Genomic DNA, 24,890 nt, shown 5'->3' with positions numbered 1-24,890 from the left:
TATTAGAAAGCAAGGATAATGTAACTACGTGTTAACTGGTGTTGTTTAATGTAAAATATTAGAAACACAAGATAGTTACTACATGATGACTAACTTTATGTCTTATGAAATAGCAGAAATCAAGGATAGTCACTACAGGTTAAACAAAATCGGTAAATACAAACTATAAAAACCCAGGTTACTAAATACAAGTTAAGTGAAAGTGTTTATTACAAAACATCATAACACAGAATAGTCAACGTAATTTGATTTAAATTATCAGAACCTCAGGACAGTTACTAGGTTAAAAAAGAATAATCACTACCAGTTAACTGATACAATTTGCTATAAAAACAAAATGAACAAAAGATAGTTACTACAGGTTAACTAACGTTGTTCAATATAAAGTACTGTGCAAAATTGTTAGTTCAAGAGAATACTTTATCATTCTTTCTTTTTTTATATGGCTAATTCTTCCATGCCTTTACAGAATGTAACTTTCAATACTGTGATAATGATTCACTGATCCCTGTTGACAATTGAATGGGTCAAGGTGAGAATATTTCCCATTCTTTAGGATTCCCATATATTTGTACAAAGGGCATATCATAAGGGTTATGTTTGAGTGAACATACTGGTCAAATTTAATGCCTGAAATAACTGTCATTGAACCCCATGCAGTGTCTTTACTATATGGAAAATATCTAGCATGTTGTACCAGCTAGAAGAAAACAATTTAATAGCACTGTACAAATAAATGTTGATAAAAACAATGGTTAATATTATATATTAGGTTTTTTGTCATATCACGCCCCACAAAGCATAGAGGATTATCAGTAGAGCTGGTGCTGGTCGGACTCTCCAACTAATTGCTGCAAACTTGAAATGATTCCTAAACATTGTCATGTACACTATAGATCATGAGACTAAGACAAGTATATTTAAAAATAGGAAATGAAGAGGCAGAATACCTAAATTCAATGATATTGATGTTAAGTATCTTTGTTTATGTTGCCTTCAGGACAGAAGGAAGACTGACACTGATCTCAAGCATGAAATAAACGACCATGTACCAAATGGCAGAAAATTGTCCAGATCTACGCTATCTAGAAGACTCAACCGGAATAGAATATTTAGTCTTGTAGCAGTTAAAAACCTTTATCCCATTTTCAAAATATTGCCAAGAAACTGAAATTTCCTTTAAAAAACCACAAAAAAAACGGGCTGTTGATTATTGGAAAATGATGTTAACGATGGATGTGTCCTAGCTTTGAATATTTATTTCAAAGTGTGAGTTTTACTTTGGGAGAAAGAAAGGTGAAATATACTTACCTTAATACATAGCATCTACCATAAAGCATGGGAGAGGCAGTGAAATGGTGTGGGGATGTTTTTCTTCCGAGATGATACGAGATATTTGCAAAACAGAGGAAATAATGGACCAGCACAAGTACCACCAGATACTGATCCATCATGGTGTATCCAGTTGTTTGTATATTATTCGTGAAAGATTCTATTACCAAGAAGATAGTGACTCAAAACACTCATCCAATAATTGCAGAAATCACTTACCTGAAAAAAGAAGTTGTTGAAGTGATTTAAATAATGCAGTGACTCCCACAGAGCCCTAGTCTCAACCCAATTCAGCAGATTAGGGATTCGCTAGATCAAAACTTGGCAAATCACAAGTTACTCCCAATAAAACTTTATAAGATTGTAGTAGAGACACTTGGATAAAAATCCCAAATGCTGCTTTGATTAAGTATGTTGCAACAGTGCCTTAAAGACTGTCTGCAGTTATTAAAGCAAACGGAGGACACACAAATATTAACTGTTTACTGAACTCAAGCACTTCCACTAAGTTTCTGTTGTACTAAATGATTGATAATATTTTGATATTTCACCTGTAACTTACCTTCCATTGTTCATTGAAAGTAACCTGAAATTTAATGCCTGACTTTGTTCTTACACTTTTCACAGTACTGTAAAACATTATAAACCAAGGATAGTCACAACAGGTAAAGTAACATTGTTTACTATTAAATATTTGAAATCAATGACGGTCATTACAAGTTGACTAACATCACTTACTCTAAAACATCAAAAACTCAGGATAATCATAACAGGTTAAATCACATCGCTAACAATAAATTATTAGAAACTAAAATAGACTCTACAGGTTAAATAACATCGTTTAATATAAAACATCAGAAACCCAAGAAAGTCAGTAGATGTCGACTGAAACAATTTATTACAAAACATCAGAAACTCAATAGAGTAACTATTTGTTTACTAAGACAAAATTAATTAAAATATTAAAATCCATGGCTAGTTACTAGAGGTTAACTAAAGACATTGAAACCAATGATTAATTAACATCTTTTCACAAAGAACTAAAGAAATCCACAATACCCACTACAGTTTAACTAACTCCATTCACAGAAACACTGGATAATCATAACAGGTTAACTACACTGTTTACTGTAGTTACATCATTTAATATAAAACATCAGAACACGACGTAATTAAAGGAAGGTTAAATAACATCGTTTAATATAAAACATCAGAATCCTTAGATATTCCCCTTCAGGCTTACGAACATCATTTACCTAAAATATCAGAAACCGAAGATACTCATTATAAGTTTATTAAAATCGTTTACTATAAAAGATTAGAAACTATGAGAATCAATAACTAATTAAACTGATTTAATACTAGAGATCTGAAACTAAGAATAGTAAACAAATGTTAACTAAAATCGTTTAATATCAATCATTAGCAACACTCGCTAGTCACTACATGTTAACTATCATCATTTAATATGAAACAAGAAACTCACGGTCGTCATTAGAGGATAATAAAATCCTTTATTATAAAACACAAAAATCCCGGACAGACACTCTATAGGTTAACAAACACTGTTTACAGCAAAACATCAGAATCTTGAGATAATCACAACAAACTACCTAACATTGTTTACTGCAAACATCAGAAACCATGAATTGTCACTACAGGTTAACAAATACCGTCTACTATAAAACATAACAAACCAAAAATAGTCACTACAAGTCCACTAAAATCGTTTGCAATAAAACATCACAAACCACGGGCAGTAACCACAAGTTAACTGACATCGCTTACTACGAATCGTGAGAAACTTAGAATAGTCACTTCAGGGTTACTAACATCCTTTTCTGTAAAACAACTGAAACATGAATAGTTAGTACATATTAACTAAAACTGTTTAATGTACAATCTCAGAATCCTTGGATATTCCCTAAAGGCTTAAAAACATCATTTTATATGAAAGATCAGAAACTATTATAATCGCTACAGGTTAATTAACATCGTTTGATATAACACATCAGAAACCAAGGACAGTCAGTACACGTTAAATAACAGTTTACTGTAAAATATCAGAAACCAAGGATAGTCAGTACACGTTAAATAACAATGTTTACTGTAAAACATCAGAAACCAAAAATAGTCAGTACACGTTAAATAACACTTTTTACTGTAAAACATCAGAAACCAAGGATAGTCAGTATACGTTAAATAACAGTGTTTACTGTAAAACGTCAGAAACCAAGGACAGTCAGTAAACGTTAAATAACACTGTTTGCTGTAAAACATCAGAAACCATGAATAGTCAGTACATGTTAAATAACAGTGTTTCGTGTAAAAAATTAGAAACCCATAATAATCTCTACAGGGTAACTGACATTGTTTACTGTAAAATATCATACATACAATGAATAGTCACTACAGATTAACTAAAATTACTTATACAAAACATTTAGAATATCAAGATAATAAATATACTTTAACTAACAGCGTTTAATATAAAACATTATAAACTATAAATAAAAAACATAGTCTCATACAGAGAATGTAGTTTTTCTGATTTTTTTATTATTATTTTTATTAGTTCGTTGTTTTGTTGTTGTTGTTTTTTGTAGTTAAGCGTAAAGCTACACCAGGGGTTATCAGCGCTGTACCCACCACCACGGATATCAAAACTCGAATTCTACCACTGTAAGTCCAGAGACATGCCGATGTGCCACTGGAGTGCTTTTATTTTTGAACGTACGTTATATGTAGGGGAGTAAAGGAAATTATTTAGTTTGTATGCAACCATTTTAAATCAATTTTATTATAGTGTTTAGGATACAAATAACGTTTACTTACCTAGTGTACAACTCCAAGACTGATTGTAATTCTTTTCTCTCGTAATCGTACGGAATCAGTATTTCTAACTGTAAAGAAAAATAAAAACGTATAATAGATAAAATATCAATACAATAACGAATAAACTGATTAGGGTTATCGGTTAAGCTAATTAAATCCGAAAATAAGAAACGTGAAAATGAACCTTAATAGCTTCAATCAATGATATATATTTCTAGCACGACGTTTGTTTTTAATTAAGCAAAAAAAAAAAGCACGGGTATGGAAAACCGGTTTCTGTAAGTCCATGGACATTCTACTGTACCGGGGGGGAGGGAGCAGAACGGCGTTGTTGGCATTTCTAAACAGCAGACATGAATTTCACTGTTTGGTTTGTTTGTTTTTAATTTTGCACAAAACTATTCTAAGTCCGCTTGCGCTAATCATTCCCGCTTTATCAGTGATAGGCTAGAGGGAAGGCACCTAATCTAGACCCCCCTCCGCCAACTACTTGGGCTATTCTTTTACGAGCAAATAGTCGGATTGACTATTGCATTATAACTCCCACGGCTGAAAGTGTAAGCATGTTCGGTGACGGTAATTCGAACCCGCAACTCGCAAATTACGAATCGAGCGCCCTCACCATCAGTCCAGTGTTTTGCTATAAAACCAGCTACTGAAAAAGTTAACGACATGCGTTTATATAAAAACTTTTTTTAAACGACAATGAACAAACTTTTTTCCTTATATGCCACAGAACAAGATTTGTTCCTTAAAATATTATAAAACAACCTCTGTTACTTATATACCACACAACAATAATTGTTCCATAAATACTATAAAACAATCTTTGTTGAAAACAGACTAAAACACTTTATATCAGCTTTAAATTATAACATAATGTTTTCGTCCAAGTTATTACAAACGAACCTTGCTAAAGCTTTCTGTCAAATAAATCAGTTTACGTATGAGAAATGTTTGTATTACAACATCCTAAGAAGAGAGAGAGGCTTTATTGACAGAAAATGGACGCTATGGCTGAACCAGAATGAGCCGAGACGTAAAATCTGTAACAATCTTTACTTTACTATTAGACTATTAGACATAGATACTTTTAAATAACGTCACGTCACTTATTCTAAACGATATCTCTCCTTTGGTGTTCCAAGAAATATTTTCTTATCTGACTCGAAAACCCAAGATAAGCCTGAAGTATCTCAAACATCATCACGCAGATGAAGATAAACGACCAAGTGACTGCCCCAAAATCAAATACTCAAGTGGACTTTTAACATCGCTCACTGTTATTGGCGAATATTGTTTCCTTTTAGTCAGAGAACTGATATAACAGACTTATGGCAAGGCGTGTTTTAAATGTTGGAGTGCCGGACTTTAGATTCGATGATTTAAAGTTTATGTCCCGTTAAAGCAAAAAATCGTGCTCCTAAAACTAGGGACCTCGTTCTTTAAAGAAGTGACAGTCAGATCCCAATTTTCAATAACAGGAATTCCAAAGTTGACAGTGGATACTGTCGACCTCTGGTCTATCACCCACCACCCCCATCAGTGGCGCAGCAATAAGTCTGCGGATATAACGCTTAAAACGGGGATTTGATACCTGTGGTGGGGCACAGCACAGGTAGCTTTTTTTCTTAACTACAAACAACCAAACCTCTAGTCCTTATGTACCTTTGAGCAAATATTCTAAAAGAAACATGCCAAAATATATGTTACAAGTTTAATCGTTTTTAAACAGGCAAGACTTTTCGATCCCTGGTGCGACCATTCTCTGATACACAAGTTTCAATGATAAAGATTTTAGTGTTTAACTAAACACTCAAAAATCGAAAAGTATATTAGGTTGTCCAGAAATAAGTGTCAGAATTCTCACGATGACATTTAGATATTGAATATTGAGTAACTTATCGTTGGTTGGTTTAATCCGACGTTTGTCGCTTACAAGGTGTCTTAATTGTTTGCTGTTTCATCTGCACTCAGAGTATGTTTTGTACCCCCCCCCCAAGGTAGTATGACAAGAGGGAGTTTCGTCTGATTTTCCTCTACGACTTCAAACTTGGACAAAAAGCTACCGAAACTATACAGAACATCAATCAGGCATTCGGCCATGGATCTGTTACTGAATGTACACTACAGTGTTAGTTACAAAGGTTTCAACATGGAGATGAAAATCTTTAAGGCCACGAAGGTTGTGGAAGGAAACCATTCTTAGATGAAAACACATTAAGGGAAGCAGCTGAGACAGATCCTCGCACAACAGTACGTAAACTTGCAGAAAAGCTAGGCACAAGCAAATCAAATATTGTCAACCACCTGAGTGCGATTGGAAAGACGAAAAAGTTGGGTAAGTGGGTTCTGCATGAGCTGACTAAAGATCAACAAAATCGGCGTTAAGAAACCTGTCAAGGATGATGCTCCAAAAATTAAATGAACTGAGAATCGAGGTTCTGCCTCATCCACCTTATTCCCCAGACCTTTCCCCTACAAATTTTCATTTATTTCAAACACATTTACAACTTTTTGAACAATAAACGCTTTCAAAACCAAGCAGCTGCAGAAGAAGCTTTCAGGAAGTTCAATGACCATAGAAACTCTGATTTATATAGCAGGGGCATAAACAGCATCGTTATACATTGGCAAAAGTGTTTTGAAGCAAATGGTGCTTACTTTGATTAAAGCATGTTTTACAATACTGGTTTATACTTTTCCAAACGGCCCGGCATGGCCAGGTGGTTAAGGCACTCGACTCGTAATCCGAGAATCACGGGTTCGAATACCCGTCACACTAAACACGCTCGTCCTTTCAGCCGTGGGGGCGTTATAATGTCACAATCAATCCCACTATTCGTTGGTAAAAGAGTAGCCCAAGAGCTGACTGTGGGTGATGATGACTAGCTGCCTTCCCTCTAGTCTTACACTGCTAAATTAGGGACGGCCAGCGCAGATAGCCCTCGAGTAGCTTTGTGCAAAATTCAAAACAAACCAAACTTCGCAATTCAAAAACGACATTTATTTCTGGACAATCTAATAATTAAATTTAGAATTCCTATTCATATAACAGACCAGTCTTCGTGAACTGGAATATTATTTATGTATGGCTGGATAGGAAATAATTATGAAGATTTTATGCGAAATATATGCATAAGATTAATAATGTCTGGAGAAATGACGATCGGAGACATTTAGAGATGTATGTGGGAAGGTCAAAACGTTGCTTGTGTTTGTGTGTGTGTTTTTTCTTATAGCAAAGCCACATCAGGCTATCTGCTGAGTCCACCGAGGGGAATCGAACCCCTGATTTTAGGCTTGTAAATCCGTAGACTTACCGTTGTAACAGCGGGGGACCGAAACGTTGTTCTCTGGTTTATTAGTAAAAGTGTTAATACCCTTACCAGCCGTTCTTAAATACAAATAATAATTTTAATTCATGCAGATTAGCCCCCCAGTGGTGCAACGGTAATGTTGCGGACTTACAACGCTAGAATTCGAGTTTCGATATCCATGGTAAGCAGAGCATAGATAGCATATTGTGTGGCTTTGTGCTTAACTTCAAGAGAACAACACGCGGATTTACATGCACGTGGATAACTGACCACTATCAATTCTAAAATGTAGATAAATTGTTCAGTTGCTGGATGTTTGTTCAGATATTAAATTCTTGTTACCAATTAAAATTTCTGTGCTTGAGAATGATTGAATCATTGTATCTATTTTTTTAAAATATCCTTCCTTATTGTAAGAGCTGTAACTTGCCATAAAATAATCCAATTTATCAATAAGTAAACTCATAACGAAACAACTATTCAACGTAAAAAAAATTTACACTGAAAATTTGGTTTTAACCGAGTGATAACCGTAGTTCAATAGAGAACGATTTATATTTATTTTTCACACGTGTATAAACCCAACCTAGAAGACTGGTTTATTAAGGCCTCATATATCAACCATGCACAAAACACGGAAAAAAAAGTCCAATTTACGAGTTTCATAACGAGCATCAATGGTTTCCGTTTCAAACACAGTCTTAACTACAAACCTTAGCCCATTTTCGAACCGTCTCCTTATCTGTAAACGAATCCAGTTGTAAGATTTACGACGTTTAATCTAGGGATTAAAAGTATTACGTGTTTACAATATTTGTTTGCTAAGGAAAGCAGATCTTCTCACTCGCAAACAAATTCACACACCTGCATTCCGAGGTAAGGTGGATAAAAATTAGCCCACTGAACTACACTATGATTTGGATATTAAACTGAAACTACAAAATCAACAGACTATCAAAGTAAAAGTAAGATCAAGGTACTTCAGATGTATTCCAAGTACATTCCACTGTAGAAGTAAAATAACGAGACTTCCGAAGTATTCCAGGTACTTCTTACTGTAGAAAACGCCAGTGATTTTTTTTTTTAAATACCATTGCATTCGTTTCGTTATATTCTGAAAAAAAGTTTAAATACGAATGGAACTAAATAACCCACAGGAACCTTGGAAGTCAATACTAATTAATTCATAATTAACCTATCATACGTAAGTTTAAGTGTCATATATAATTATGCATTTCCAGCCTGTTGCATATATAATTCTGTTGGTTTTTGAGCTACTGACATAACTGACTGTTCGTTTTTATTTAAGTGAGATTCAAAACCCTATTATGTTTATATAAATATATGTTTGATACTTTCCATCGTTTTTGAAGTAAATATTTGAAAGTTAAAGACAGTTTGTATTTTTATGTTTATATAAATATAAACGATGCTTTAATTATTTTGATTGGGTTCACACGCTAGAAAAGTTTATCACAAGCCAAAGCACTTGCTCTCCTTCTGTGATTATGGAGCCCTTTCTCAGTATATTTGTCAATACATTGTCCCTAATTCTGAAACTATCCTTCACGGGAGTCAGCCATTAGTCAGCAATCATTTTTAATTTTATTATAATTCATTATTTTGTATCTTTGTAAAACACCAAGTACCAAACGTAAATAATAAGACACTAAATCCCTAACTTACATACAGTAATTTTAATACTATTACTCAGAAGACGAGTTGAGCACTGGCCCTTCTCCATCCAATAACTTTTCCAATGTTTTTCTTGCAGTAATAACGCCCAATTCAATTTGATTTCAATAGCAAAACATTTTCCACTTATAAATTTCCAAGAGAAATTTAACAAGCCAAAATACCTGTCTTTTCTTGATCATATACTATTTTATACATTAGATACTGAATATCATATATGCATATTGAATATTAAATATATTATGCTGTGTATTAAATATTTTTAAACAATTACTAGTTGTTTAATAAGTCTATTATTAAAGTGATAATTGTTCAAGAAATTTAAAAATACTTAGGCATTTATCTGCATTTGTAGATCTAATGCAACCACTTTAGGCCTAGCTGTGTCTATGTCAAAATAAGTCTAGAAACCTAAAAGGAAGAAGTCTAGTCTACATTTTAATGAAGAAGAAATACATAATAAATTATTTATCTGTATCAGGTAAAACAGCTCCATTACGTACTGTAAACTTTAGTCATAAAATGTTTTTCTACTCTATAATTCCTGTATCTAATATTCACTAGTTTAAATAATAGTATGAAATATTTTAGGTTTGAAACATGCGTTATCACAGATTGATAGAATACATGAGAGAGTTATCAGATTAATACTGTAAAAATTCTGGTATTTTTCCATAAACCATTCTCACAAAAGTTTTATGTAAGTTACATTTCCTGATAAACTTGAATGATCTGTTTCGTTCCAAATCATGTGAAGTTTTCTAACAAAAAGTTGTGAAGTTTGATATGACCCCTTCTAAAAACGAGTTTTCTTACGACCCTCCTGGCTGTAGTAATACGATATTTGTTTCAACAAAAGCCAAGTCAGTTTTATTTCGATCGTAAGACCAAACTCACAATTCTGTATTTGGAGTCGAGTGTTTTTCACAAGGTTTATCTTAAATGACTGTAATTGTGTAAAATGATTTTTTATTCCTCTTATGTTTATTTTCTTTTGTTTTTTTTTTTATTTTCGCGTAAAGCAACTCAAGAGCTATCTGCGTTAGCCGTCCCTAATTTAGCAGTGTAAGACTAAAGGGAAGGCAGCTAGTCATCACCACCCACCGTCAACTTTTGGACTACTCTTTTACCAACGAATAGTGGGATTCACCGTCACATTATAACGCTCCCGCAGCTGAAAGGGCGAGCATGTTTGGTGCGACGGTGATTCAAATCCGCGACTCTTAAATTACGAGTCGAACATGCCAGGCCTTATTCCTTTTAAGAAAATTATTTTAAAAACTGTGAGAGATGAGTTGATGTTTATATAAATAAATGAATTTTTTTCCGTGACTCAAAATTAAAGAATCATGAAAATTTTCCATAACTTCATGGATTGAGTATTCCCACCACATATAACAGTCTCTATAGGTCGTTGTCATGGTAAGTATGAATACAATCACTTAAGTCTAAGTATAACCAACTAATTATTATTATTATTATTATTGTTACAACTGTATACTAATTACTGGCTATTTTGCTGTCATATGTTGTTGTTGTTTTAAATTAATCACAAAGCTGAACAATAGGCTATCTGTGCTCTGCCCACCACGGGTATCGAAACCCGGTTTTTAACGTTGTAAGTCCGCAAACATACCGCTGAGTCACTAGGGGGCTGCTGTCATATGTTTTAGCTTTTAATACGCTGTATTCATCAGGGAAGCCCTCGGATTAACTATTTCTGAGATGAGAGTGGCTGGAAGTAGATCCTGGGTTTTCACGACTGTGAACATTTAAATGCACTAAATATTTGAATGGTGTCAGTAAGGATGTCCATGTTTTGTTTTATTTATTTCTATGTCAGGTTGACTGATGTTTCAATTAAATTACTTATTTTATCTTTGTGAGTGTGTGGTTCATACACCACTATTTTAGCCTAATTTGAATTTATCATGTCTCTGACAGGATGACATATTGTAGATAGACCTGTATAACACTCTCATTCATCTAACATGGTACAAAATTAGGACTTTTGTTTCTCTGATATCTTAGAATTCACATTCATGGAGGATGTGTTAAACCATGAGTGGGCAACTCCTTGGCCAGTGGATAGCACAGTTGTGGCTAGCTCGAGTTTAGAAATCATATTTTCCATCATTTATTTTTATCACAAATTTGATAATCAGCAACTGCACTGCCTTACGTCATCGACAATGTCGCGCTCTTCATCACTACCACAGACTCCGCCATTTTGTAACGTCTGTCTGGTTTAGCTGTTTGTTATCGAGTGTGCGTTGTTTTCCATGCATTTTCAAACATGTTTTTATTGTGTGGCTTTCAAGTGTTTAAATATTTTTTAATCACATAATATGGATAAGTGATAATTCGAAAACGAAAGAATCCAGATGATGGTGAACACTCAGAAAATAAAGACAATTTAATTGATTCTGGCAAAAGTTGGGGAATGAAATTTGCAGTGATTGAAGCAAATAATAAGCCAGTGTGTCATTTGTGTAACAAAGTTTTTAGGAATAATAAATAACCTTAAGCAACACTTTAAAAATTTTCACAACGAATTTGATGTAAAATTTTCAGTTGATAGCAGTTGAGGCCTAAAAGATTTTTATCATCGATAGGACTAGTTACGTTAGCTAGCTATACAGTAGCTTCTATTATAGCTAAAAAAAAGAAATTTTCTGTTACTGAACTAGTAAAACAAATAACGAATGCGACCATCAAAACTCTGTTGGAAAATATGATTCAAAAATAAAAGATGATATTCTTCAAAATCTAAATACTTTGCAATTAAGTCGAAGAACAATTGTCCGCAGAATGCTAGAATTAGCGAAAGACATAGAAAATCAGTTGCTTGAACAACTAAAAGACTATTTTTCTTTAGCACTAGATGAGTCAACAGATGTTAGTGACACTGTACAGTTGATATTTTGGGTTCGATATGTAACTTCAGAACTTCAAATGAGGGAAGAAATGCTTGACCTTTGTAGATTACGAGATCGAACATGTGGAAAAAATCTTTGAAAGATTTCTTGAAATGTTAAAAAAAAATTCAATATGGACTTTAAAAAACTGGTTTCTGTTACAACAGACTGTGCTTCCGCCATGACTGGGGCGAAATCAGGATTTGTTTCTCTTTTAAAACAGCATTTCATTGAAAATAATGTGAAGTCCACGCTGTCATCTTTCCATTGCATTTTGCATCAGGAAAATTTATCTGCTCAGATATCTAAAAGTGATGAATTGAAATATTTGATAAACACTGTTGTAAAAATTGTAAATTATATTAGAAGTGAAAGCTCTCTCATCCATCAACAGTTTGTTGAGTCTTTGAAGAAAAACAGTGACTGTACTTTTAACGATCTTACTGATTTTGCAAATGTAAGATGATTAAGTAGAGGAAAAATCTTGAAGCGATTTACTTCTTCATTTCCTCAAATAAAAGAGTATCTTGTTGAAAAAGTAAGATTGAAAATTTTCTTGAAATTGAGACTTTGTCATGATAATGTGATTTGCACTCTCTGTGCGACATGATGACTTACTTGAATAATTTGAATACGAAGCTTCAGGGAATTTAGAGATAGTGTTAAGATGCTCATTGAGCATAGATGTTAAGCCAAACTTCACGAAACTTGTTAATGAAAACCCCCATCAATTGTCACATTGATGGTTAGTTGAAATCCAATTACTTTGACTAAGCTAACATCTTTTTAGTTTTTAATAGTGTGGCTAACGTTGTTTTCATTAGCCACAGTTGTGGCCACTATGAAAAATAAGTTGCCCACCCTTATGTTAAACAATGTTTTTTCTCTACATCGTATATTTTGTTGGGGCTTCCTAATGCTGTTCTGACTTTCATTTGTTTATACAGCTTCTGTGTGTATTCAGAAAATTTTTGACATAAAGCAATATGGATTTGAATATAATTATCTTCTTGTTATTCTTGAGGTTTTTATTCTTCATTTCATTCAAGAATTCCAGATATCCATTTGGAAAAAGGTTGGTGATGTGTTTTTCTTTTTTTTCTTCTTCTCACTTTCGATATCTTATAACTTGTTTTTTTCTGGTGTCTACACAATTTGAACCTGCTGGTTTTAAAAATGGGGCATATCAACCTCAGTGTTGCATTTTTGACCCAAAGTAAAAATAAAACAAAATGGCTACAGTATGTAATTCAAGATAAAGAGATGACCTGAGACTTTCTTTTTTATTTTATATACATCAGTGAAATCAAAGTCAATGGTATAAAATTGTAGGGCTAAGCATTTAATGTCATTTGTAAACGGTCAAGGTAATTCTTTTTCTAAAATAAAGACAGATCACTACACCTGATCTAATAAAGATAACGTGGTGACCTAAAACTCTTCTTGAGATGTTTTAGATACGAAGTAATCGATTAAAACCACTACTAACTATACGTGAGGTATTCATCTTCGAACGCATTCGAATAGAGCTTTGAGAGTATTCGTATTTATATTCTAATACTTTGATTTGGAAAATTAAAATATTTGTATTCGAATTTAATGGCATGATATTCGTATGCGTTGAATGATTCAGTGAATATATTTAATGTTGTTAAAGTAAATGTAAAGTTTTGTACTCATCAAATTCCTAAGAAACTTTCCTGTTGGAACGAAGTTTGTACTGAAAGAGGAATTAACATTTTTTAACAAAAACAACGTAACATAGTACGTCATTCGATAGATGAAAACCTTCATATTTTATTGATTATAAGTAATATAGTATTGAACGTTAGAGAGAGAACTCTTGACATATCCTGAAAGAGATAGTGTGGCAAGAAGGACAAGATTTTCTAATTGGTGGTTACGCAATCGAACACAGTTGAAGGCTATGACAAATATGCCTTGCCAGGGTGATGGCAAACTATAATGAGTAATTTACATCAAATTTCGTACTTCTTGGTGAGTGGAAAGTAAATTCGTAAAGAAGAGATACCTAGAGAGAAAAAAATCCCATTTCTCACGTTAAACAAATTCAGGATTTATTTTAATATTGCCTTGTAAAACTGAGATTTTAAAATGTATATATTCTATTAAAACAAGGATTATTAGCTTCGATTTTTGTTCTGTATATAGTATAGCACAAACAAAAGTAGTTTAATTGAATTAACTTACTAAACATATCGTGACATGCGCAGTAAAGGATACCCGTAGCATCATCACTCTCCACTGAAATTAAAAGCTTTTGTATTAGATAGTTGCTTGAAAGAATTCGAAATGGCTGCTAAACTGTCTTCAGTGGTACATGAACACTATATAATCAGTGATGACGAGAAACCCACTTGTTGAGAAAATTTATATGCAAAAACGGCTCGTTTGGGCTGAGAAAACACTTTTACATAGAAGAGCGAACAACGTTTCGACCTTCTATGTAAAAGTGTTTTCTCAGCCCAAACGAGCCGTTTTTGCATATAAATGAACACTATATACTTTACTGCTAGATCTGGTCACATAATCACTCGGCATGGACAGGCGATTAGGGCCCTCGACTCGCAGTCTTGAGAGGTGTGGAAAAGAACCTCCATTCCACCAAACATGCTCGCCTTTTCAGCCGTGGGAGTGTTATAAAGTTACAGTCAATCCCACTATTTGTTGATTAAAACAGTAACCAAATAGTTAACTGTGGGTGAAGATGACTAGTTGCCTTCCCTCTAGCCTGACGCTGCTAAATTAGGAACGGCTAGCGTAGATAGTCTTCGCGTAGATTTGTGTGAACTTAAAAAAAAAAAAAACCATAGGAGCACAAAGCAGCACTAATCAGAAATAAGTATAAATGCATTCTAAGTTTTTATTTTAAAACTAGCGAAACTTTGGTCTGTGAGCCACATTTACAGAACCTTTATAATACAATTTTAATGATTGGACTCGTATTTTACACTTCTTCAGTTTAACAATCATTGTCGGTATTAAGCAAACTTAATTTATTTAACGAAGCTACGAACGATAATTAGTAAGCCTACTTATTTACGTGTTCTAATGTAAATTACTGCTACATTTGTGACTCGCTTTCGGGGTCGGCCCGGCATGGCCAAGCGTGTTAAGGCGTGCGACTGGTAATCTGAGGGTCGCGGGTTCGCATCCCGGTCGCGCCAAACATGCTCGCCCTTTCAGCCGTGGGGGCGTTATAATGTGACGGTCAATCCCACTATTCGTTGGTAAAAGAGTAGCCCAAGAGTTGGCGGTGGGTGGTGATGACTAGCTGCCTTCCCTCTAGTCTTACACTCCTAAATTAGGGACGGCTAGCACAGATAGCCCTCGAGTAGCTTTGTGTGAAATTCAAAAACAAACAAACAAACGCTTTCGGGGATTTCCCGAAAAGTGTTTTCGTGAAATACTCCCTAAGAAGTTGGGTGAAAAGTTTTAACTTTGAGTAACATACACACATAAACGCTAAAATTTATTATATAGATAAAAGCAAATATTCACGAATAGCACCAGGATTAACATTAAAACTAGAGTACTTTCTCCATACAGATACAAGGAAATGACTACTTGTAAACATTTATTGGACTCAAATCATAGAAAATATTTGCATAACAAATATTTAAAAAAAAAACATTCATTAAAACGCAGTACTTGAGAGAAATACAATCTGACTCGTTAAGAAATATTTAAAACACGCACACATTCATAGAAACAATAGCAGTATGTATCTAAGTGTCTAATACTTAGCCCCCACCTAAGAGGTTTCACACGACAGATAAATAATTAAAATATACGTTTTACTCGAGAAATACATATAAGTATTGTTGTTTTCGTTTGTACTGTGTATTTTCTAAGCCATATTTAAAACATATGAATATATACATTACACTTTTTATACGATAGGTGCCACTTTTTTTTACCCGTTACTCCACTTTTTAACATATAATTCGTTTGCAGTCATGTTAGGTTTTGTTGCATATTCCTCCAAAATATATAATTCTTAATTTTTTACGTATGTCTATACAGTTTGGTTACTCTGAAAAGTTAATCGGAATACGATTACCTAGGAATCGCTTACTGTTTCGAAGGTTGTATTTATAAACTACGCCCTCTTTTTCTGATAAATGGCGTATCGTGTGCATTGTAGATTTTCTGATAAATGCAAGTACAAAATCAAGTGTTTCACGTGCCGGCTTTTTCTACAACATTGAGCTTCTACAGAACACTTAATGCATTACGATCGCATTGCGTTGTTTATTGTGTTTTATCTTTCAACAAGCAACGTACTTATTGAATCTGCGATGGTAACAATTCGGTCTCCTTTATATCCTTTTGAAGTTAATCTAACACACAACCGAACAGCACACAAAGATAAGTGACAATGTCCTCTCGTTAAATTGTCTGTTAAAGAAAGAAAAGGGAGGGGGAAAAAACGAAAACTTCAAGATAAGATTAGCGCACATTATGAAGTAAAGAGTAATCAAGATAAATCGAAACACATAAAGCAAAAATTCTAATTATGCATAGAACACTGAGTGGGTTTAAAGTCATTCTCTCTTAACGTCAAAATTATTGATGATATCAACATGGTCCTCATTGGTTTTATAAACAAGTTTTCCTTATGGATCTATCAATTTATTGTTTATAAGTTATCTAATAGTATACAAATGATACAATAAATCTGAACAAAAATACTGTGAATATTGCAATTAATTCCACAAATTACCACTTGAAGTCTCTAATGTATTTCATACAGAAAATTAGTTATTTCATATTTTGTGCATGTGGGATCAGTAACTTATGCAATCAACACAATACCTGTTATATACATAAGAACGTTGTTGAAACTGGTCCTTCATGTAAACAATCATAAACGTAAGTTCTACAACATTTTGTCGGTCGCAGTTTGTTGTATAACAAACAAATCGCTTAAACAGAAATACACTGATACATGCACATTCTATAATATCATTAAAAAAACAGCACACGCACATAGTATCCATCCAAAACAGCCGCAAGAGCACTTCCTATAATAGCCATTCAAAACAATCTCCGAGAAACTTTCTATCATAAGTACAAGGAAGTTGGAGTCTTTCTAGTGTTCAATAAATGTTTAACGGATGGGGCAATTTCACCCAAATTACATTTTTATATCCTCCTCCCCGTCGAGTGCTTAATATATATATTTTGCATTACATATTTTCCTTTAATAAAGAATATGATGTGATAGTTTTGGTGAATGAATCAAATTCATATAGGATTGTATAAACAGCTTATAACAAGTCTATGAATAAGAATTTAATGATTAGATTTAAATAACAACAACAACTTTGATACAAGGCTGCCAATAAATTACAAATTTCTTACAACTGCCAATATGATGCCATGATAACACGTGACGTCACGACTCACTTTTTATTTGCGTTCTGCTTTTCTATGGCGTATTAAAAATAGTATAATGCTGTTATAATTGAGAACCTTTAGGCCAAATGAACATTAGAACACTTTTAAATATACACCAACCTCATAAGCGCTAATTTTAATTTACTTAGTTTTTTCTTGGTTTTGAAGTTATCCTTGAAATATTTAAGTAATAATAAAAACCCATTGTCAGTAATCATTATACGCCTAACAGGACAAGAACGGTTACATTTATACTTGTAATAGGATATTAATTATGTGTGATGACAAGTGCTACTTCTGGATCATATAATAGGCCTAGTAAAGCATAAAAGAATAAATGCGATTTGGATTTCCAAACTCGTAAATGTATTATAATAGCGAACTTGTGGGCTATAGGCCCACATTAACAGGGCCGCTATTGGGCAAATTTAAAGCTTCAGTTACTATTTAGTACTTTTTCAATTAAATGATCATTGCCGCTGTAATGCAAATTTCCTTAACGAGTTACACATGGTAATTAATAGGCCTGCTTACTTACGTACTGTTATACACTGCTGGCCAAACTTTAAAGGCCAATGAATATAAAAAGAAATATGCATTTTGCGTTGTTAGACTCAACCATTTATTTGAGTAGAGCTTCGAAAGATGAAAATATGAAAACAGAAAATAAAAATAACAAACTTTTTTTCAGCATTTAATATGGAAAAATGTAAACACCATGAAATTAGCCTAAATACTAGTTGGCCAAAAGATTAAGACCACACTGAAACGAAGCATTAATCGGTAAACACGTAACGAAATTTAGTCATTCGTGTTCAAGCATTAGCGTTGTCAACATCTCCCACTGAAATCTCCTGTGTTACATTGGGTAAAAACATGGCAAAGGCTAGAAAGTTGACAGAGTTTGAACGTGGCAGAATTATTGAGCTGCAAAAGCAAGGTCTCTCTCAACGTGTCATCGCTGGTGAGACTGGGCGTAGTAAAGCTGCTGTTACAAATTTCTTAAAAGACCCCGATGGATACGGAACGAGAATTTCAAGTGCTCGGCCCAAGAAAATTTAGCCGGCGTTGAGCAGAAGGATTCGATGGGTTGTCCGGCAAGATACCAGCCGATCGTCGAACCAGATTAAGGCCCTTGCGGACGCAGAATGCAGCTCAAGAACAATAAGACGGCATCTACGAGAGAAAGGCTTTAAAAACTGTAAACGTCTTCAAAGACCACGCCTCCTTCCACACCACGAAACAGCTCGGTTAAACTTTGCTGAGAAGCACCAAACATGGGACGAAGGTTTTGTTCTCTTATGAGAAAAAAATTAAGCTAGATGGCTTCCAACATTACTGGCACGATAAGGTTATCCCACCAGAGACATTTTTTACACGACACAGTGGAGGAAGTTCCATCGTGATCTGGGGTGCTTTCTCCTTTCATGGAACAATGGAGCTTCAGGTTATACAGGGGCGTCAAACGGCAGCTGACTACATTGGCATGTTGGAGAGAGCATCCTTATTAACTGAAGGCCCTCGCTTGTGTGGAAATGACTGGATCCTTCAACAGGACAACACTGCAACCCACAAAGCCCGCAGGACAAAGGACTTTTTCATGGCGAATAACGTGATTCTTTTGGACCATCCAGCGTGTTCATCCGAATTGAACCACATTGAAAATGTTTGGGGATAGATGACAAGGGAAGTGTATAGAAATGGACATCAGTTCCAAACAGTGCATGATCTTCATGAAGCCATCTTCACCACTTGGAATAACATTCCAGCCAGCCTTCTGCAAACGCTTATATCGGCCGTGCCAAAGCGAATGTTTGAAGTTATTCGCAATGACGGCCGTGCAACTCACTACTGAGACCTCTTGTGGGACATTTCCTACCCTGTTGAAGGCTTCTTTTTGGTATGGTCTTAAACTTTTGACCAGCTAGTATTTAGGCTAATTTCATAGTGTTCACATTTTCCCCAGTAAATGCTAAAACACTTTTTTTTCATTTTCCCTTTTCATCTTTCGAAGCTTCACTCAAATAACTGGTTGAGCCTAACAACGCAAAATGCATATTTTTCTTTATGTTTATTGGCCTTAAGATTTTGGCCAGAAGTGTATAAATCAATGCTAAATTTGAGATCCGCTTTCGGGGAATCCCCATAAAAGGTTTTCGCGAAATACTCCGATTGCCTAAAAGATTGAGTAAGGGTTTTACCTTGTAAACCTTGGAACAGAGACCATCCAAATTTTGTTTGTGTTTGTTTAAAGATAAGCACAAAGCTACATAATAGGCTATCTGTGCTCTGCCCACTACGGGTATCGAAATCCAGTATCTAGCATTTTAAGTTCGCAAACATACCGTTGTGCCACTGAGGCGGGCATCAGTTTGGGACCATTTAGAAGTCGGTGGGACCTGCGATTTAGGAGGATTTATCTAACACAAACACACACAGAATCTTACTTTATAGATTAGTTTTATAATAATCATTTTTTGCTACATGTTAATTTTTATATGAATATTAGTAAAAGCTATTTACAAATTATTTGACTGCAAACGTAAGTTCCCAAACTTATTAATTTAGTTATTAAATTAAATTCCCCGAGTGGCACAGTGATATGTCTACGGACTCACACCGCTATAAACCGAGTTTCGATACCCATATTGAGCAGAGTACAGACAGCCAATTGTGTAGCTTTGTGCTTAATTTCAAAAACAAACAAACTTATTTTAAACCATAAACCGTTACAATTTATTGATCGATTTGTACAATACAAATAAACGATTATTTCGTATGAGCTGAGCAACAGACTACGAAAAACTACCGACCTAACCTAAGGTCACTTGAAATATCAGACTTCCCAACTAAACCAATCGACCTAATTATAATTATTTTCTACGGGATGCATCCGAAAATATTGGCATTACAGATGCCAATAATATAGGATATTCTTGCAAGCAAAATTTATTTGAATTAACTGAAAACAATGATGAATAGCAGCGCCAAGAGACCATCAATGCTTTGGACTCTGATGTTCTTGGTATTAATAAACAAACACAGCCACGTATGACATTTTCTATCTATAAAGTTTCGAAAAACAGCTCTATAATAACTTTAAAACATGGTTGGAATATTCCTGAACGAATATTTTAAAGCAGTGCTTTGCTGCCACTGTCGTAAATTCGGTTTGTTAGATTTTATAATTTATCTTGTACGAGTCTCTGATTTGTTGTGTTGAATATCCTCGGTATTAATATTTCAAATAGCAAGGAATTGTAATTTTAATTTAGGAGTTAATAAACTGTTAATATGTATCAAATTTATATTTGCCATCAAGATCAATACACACATTTTCTTTTTTAACACAAGTATATTTTAATAAGCAAACAAAAAATAATACAATTTATAATAAAAAATTATTACTAAGTTTTACAAACTTACAAATACTATTGTCTTTTGATCGATCTAGAAATGAATATTTTATCGACAAACCAGGTCCACGACGAGCAAATCAATTCGGAGTTGGTGTTGTCACACCTCGCTCAAGGTAGTTAGCTTGACTGGCGTCGCACTTCTTACAAGCTGACTTTTCTGGCGAAGATATTTAATGTCCTCGTAAAAATACTCACGTCTGAAGCAAATTCACTGAAGTTGAACAGTTTGTAATGTTCGGAATCTATAACTTTCCTGTTAAAATCTTAGTTTTCCGAATAATAAGTGTCAATCGCAATAATAGTTTGCGAGGCCTGTAGCACACTGATTGTAGCTGACGAATAATAATATTCTTCTACCGTCTTCTTGGCTACCAAGTTGCTTTTACATGAATCACGCAAGTTTCTCGAAGTTTCAACCATGTTCGAAAACATGCCAGCATTTTCATAAAACATTAGATTCTTACTCTCAAGAATCTACTACAAATTTCTAAAAGGGTGGGGCTTACGCAATACACAGCCAACAATATACATCACAGGTAAAAAATAAAACTATAATGAAACAAGCGTTGGTACCAAAATAAAACAGTAAATCCGTTACAGGTTTTATAGGTCACAACGATACAACCTTTTCTAGGATGATTCTAGCAATTGGAAAACTGTCATGAATACCAACAAAGGTTTAAGCAAACAGCATAAAGACAAGATGTGTGGAGAAAACACAGCAACATCCTATATAGGAACCAGTTGGTCCACAATCGTTGCTGCATATTTTCCATTATAGATGATGTACATTTTTTGTAGCTATCAAGTTTCCTTGTCGAAAAATTTGTTGCATAACCCCGATAAACAGCAAGTGTGTGGACTTTTTCTGAAATTATTTCAACGAACTCTGCATAAATGCAAAACGACCCCAAAGAAAGTTAAGCACAATAGCCATGATATCCAGAATGAAATAACCACGTAACAGCTTTAACTGTTGCTAAAGAAATATTATTGAAATTGCAGAGAGAATGTACATCATAAGAGTAGATGGCCCTCGTTATCTAACAGGTCACGAAAATATGTACCCGTGTTTTAGTACCTAACTATTAATACCTGTGTCAGAGTATTTTATATGATGTCAACAAGTAGATTTGAAACATAATTCAATTGCTAGCTTAGATTCCAAAGACATTTCGTTTACAATATTACGATAGAGCCACTCTGATGTCAGGGTGAAGTTCAGAAACAAATTCAAGAGCGTCTGGAAAATAGTATCCGTCCATTATTTCAACTATTAAAGCTGGTCGTCTTTGGAATTATATAACGAAAATCTTGTTATTACACTTGTGTAATTTCTCTACAAAATGCATTAAACTATCGTAAGTGGCTGTGATTTATAGAGGCTATCCACTGACCAAACTACTGGACTAATATCGAACAGAACGCTAGCAAACCGAAAAATATTCCGATCTCATTTGATGCTGTAGTTGATTTAGAGTTTAGAATATGCAAAAGCCAACAGAGCAAAAACAATCGACGTGCATGAAAGAACAAGTTATCGAACGTGTATTTTCAACAGAATTTGTTTTCACTGCGAAAATGATTCACATTATTAATAAGCTAAGACCAGAAAAAAAAAATGGTATAGGACCGATAAATGGATATTCACCATGCTTCTCGTTGCAGTGTTACAAGAAAGCTTCGACACCTTAGAGAATGAAGTTGTTTTGCGAGTACCGATTGCGGAATTAAAATGAACTGACGAGACGAACTTTCACCCGTTAACAGACTGTCGTGCACTAAACTTTTCGCCACCGCGAGAACCAACCCATAACCGTGCAAGAAGAAATTTATAGTTGACATTGCAAGATTGAAGTGCTTAGGCGCCATGTTCCCCGAACTTTAGAAACCAAAACAGAAGAAATTCTACACAGCCAAATAACGTTAGAATACGAAAGGTTCGTCCTGGTCCTAGTTTGACACTTAATATTAGGTATACATCGTGGGACATGCGATAGGACATGTTTGTGACATGCACGTATTTTCACTCCAATTAGCTGGTCAGTGACGTAAACTACCCTTACACCTGACGGATTTTAAAAAAGAACCAAATATCAAATCTTGCTAGTAGGACTTCTTTAAAAAATGAGAGAGTCGATTTCATGACAGCCCCAGCCGTTATCCAGGTTTGTATTAAACAAATTGTTTGCAACTCTGAACAGCGCCAGTGACAGTATACGTTTCACAAACTTGTAAGCCTAACGCAATAAGAGCGTAAACCCAGCACTGTGTTGCAAGATTTCTGAAGTATATACAAACACTATGTACTCAGTTGCAACAGTTGCAGTAATTGTATTTGTTGTAATTGTTTTTTCACTAGAATTAACAGGCATTTATTAATTATGCCTAATACGATAAATTGCTAGGCCTAATATGAGTAATGTTTTCACCTAACGTACAAAATATAACACAGGAAAACATGGATTTTTTTTTGTCAAAGTTACTGTCACAATGTATTACAAGAGTGAATGATTGATTTTTAACCCCACCCGAAATAGCAAATTAAATGCCACAAAACCGTCCTCGGACAATCACTAAAATGCATCAAGCGGTATGCGTGTAATTTTCGCCTGACGCTGGAAACTCTTGAAACTTCATAACTAATGGGTGTTTGTATATATATGAGAGATGTTAAAAAAAAAAAAAGAGAGAGAGATAGAGACTTCACGATAATAAATCGTGCATTAAATTATTTAACAGTATCTCTATACTCAACTATTTCTACGCGTCCAGTTGCCAAATAAAGAAAAATTTAAAAATTGTGTACCTCAAAAACACGAATTGTATTAAAGCAATATCGTATCAACTGTGTTATTAAAAGGTGAAACTTATTCACATAACGAAGACAAATAAAAACCATGGTAAACAAATCCCACGCAAGTACAAACTTGTTGGCTGGCTTATTAAAACGTAGAAGTACTACTAACTAACGTACCTTCAGTGACAACTCCGAGTCTTTCAGCCACTGAGCCATACTTCAGACACGAGGAGTGAAGACGAGTTTCTCGTAAGCTCGATTACTGTTCACGCTAGACCGTTTACCTGCGCATAGTATGTTTGATTAAGAACTCTGTCCTATCAGCTCGTTGCTAAGTGACACTATAAGGATGGAAAAGCCAATCGGATACAATCTTAGTTGGATACCGTCATTACGAGGTCAAATCATATAGCGAAGCGAGTACCGTAATAAGTTGATAAAATGTGCAAAGACAAAAGCAATGTCAGCGTTTAGTAACTTTGTTTAACATACAAATTGCGAAATTCGTATCAACGTAGATATCGTCGCACGATTGAACCTCGAACTTTGGCGTTATAAGCCTTCCAATGTACCGTTACGTCGCAAGGAAGCGGGGTGGTTTAGCCTGACTAAGATACGGAATCGACTTAGTACGTCTTTTAGACAAGCACACCCAAATTAACTTGAAACTATAGCATAACCCTAGCCCAGAAATAATTATCCGTGTTAATTATTACCAATTGTATTTTTTGTTTGGAAATGTTTCGTGAATGGTGAATGTGTAATAGATGATATAGCGAACAAGTTTTGTATCATTTACGTAATGTAAGCACTTAGTCCAACCTGTGTTGCCAGACACATTGGACCGTCCACTATCGATACTTTCTTCCATCTAGTAGTTCTTTGGCTGATGTCATTCTCAACATATTTTTCTACATAAGCATTTGCAGTCATCTCTTTCTACTTCCACCTATAACTTACTTTCTTCCCAGTTCTTTTGGTGTCTTCCATTCGTACGATCCATCTCAATCTTATTTGTCTGACTAATCCATCAGGTCACATTCTTCTGTGCGCTTCAAGTAACTCGATGTTCGATAATTCATGGCTCCATGATAATTTTAATATTCGACGTAGGCTGTCCATATACAATACCTTTAACTTTTTTAGC

The 24,890-nt window shown here is 34.5% G+C and overlaps 1 protein-coding gene across 2 annotated transcripts in view; it reads right to left on the bottom strand.

Annotated features, from left to right (window-relative positions):
- Nucleotides 1-24,078, bottom strand: part of LOC143237970 (uncharacterized) — a 70,940-nt gene extending 46,862 nt beyond the window's left edge. For both annotated transcript variants that reach the window (XM_076477786.1, XM_076477787.1), the window contains exons 1-2: nt 23,921-24,078; nt 4,168-4,235 (exon numbers count right to left, since the gene is read on the bottom strand). In XM_076477786.1, coding sequence (XP_076333901.1) covers nt 4,168-4,235; nt 23,921-23,959 — 107 coding nt within the window. In that variant the 5' untranslated portion in view covers nt 23,960-24,078. The remainder of the gene's footprint in view (nt 1-4,167; nt 4,236-23,920) is intronic.
- Between the last annotated feature and the right edge of the window lie 812 nt (nt 24,079-24,890).

This window comes from Tachypleus tridentatus, chromosome 13 (assembly GCF_004210375.1).
Source record: "Tachypleus tridentatus isolate NWPU-2018 chromosome 13, ASM421037v1, whole genome shotgun sequence".
Classification (NCBI taxonomy): domain Eukaryota; kingdom Metazoa; phylum Arthropoda; class Merostomata; order Xiphosura; family Limulidae; genus Tachypleus; species Tachypleus tridentatus.
This window is presented reverse-complemented; position numbering and strand designations above follow the sequence as displayed.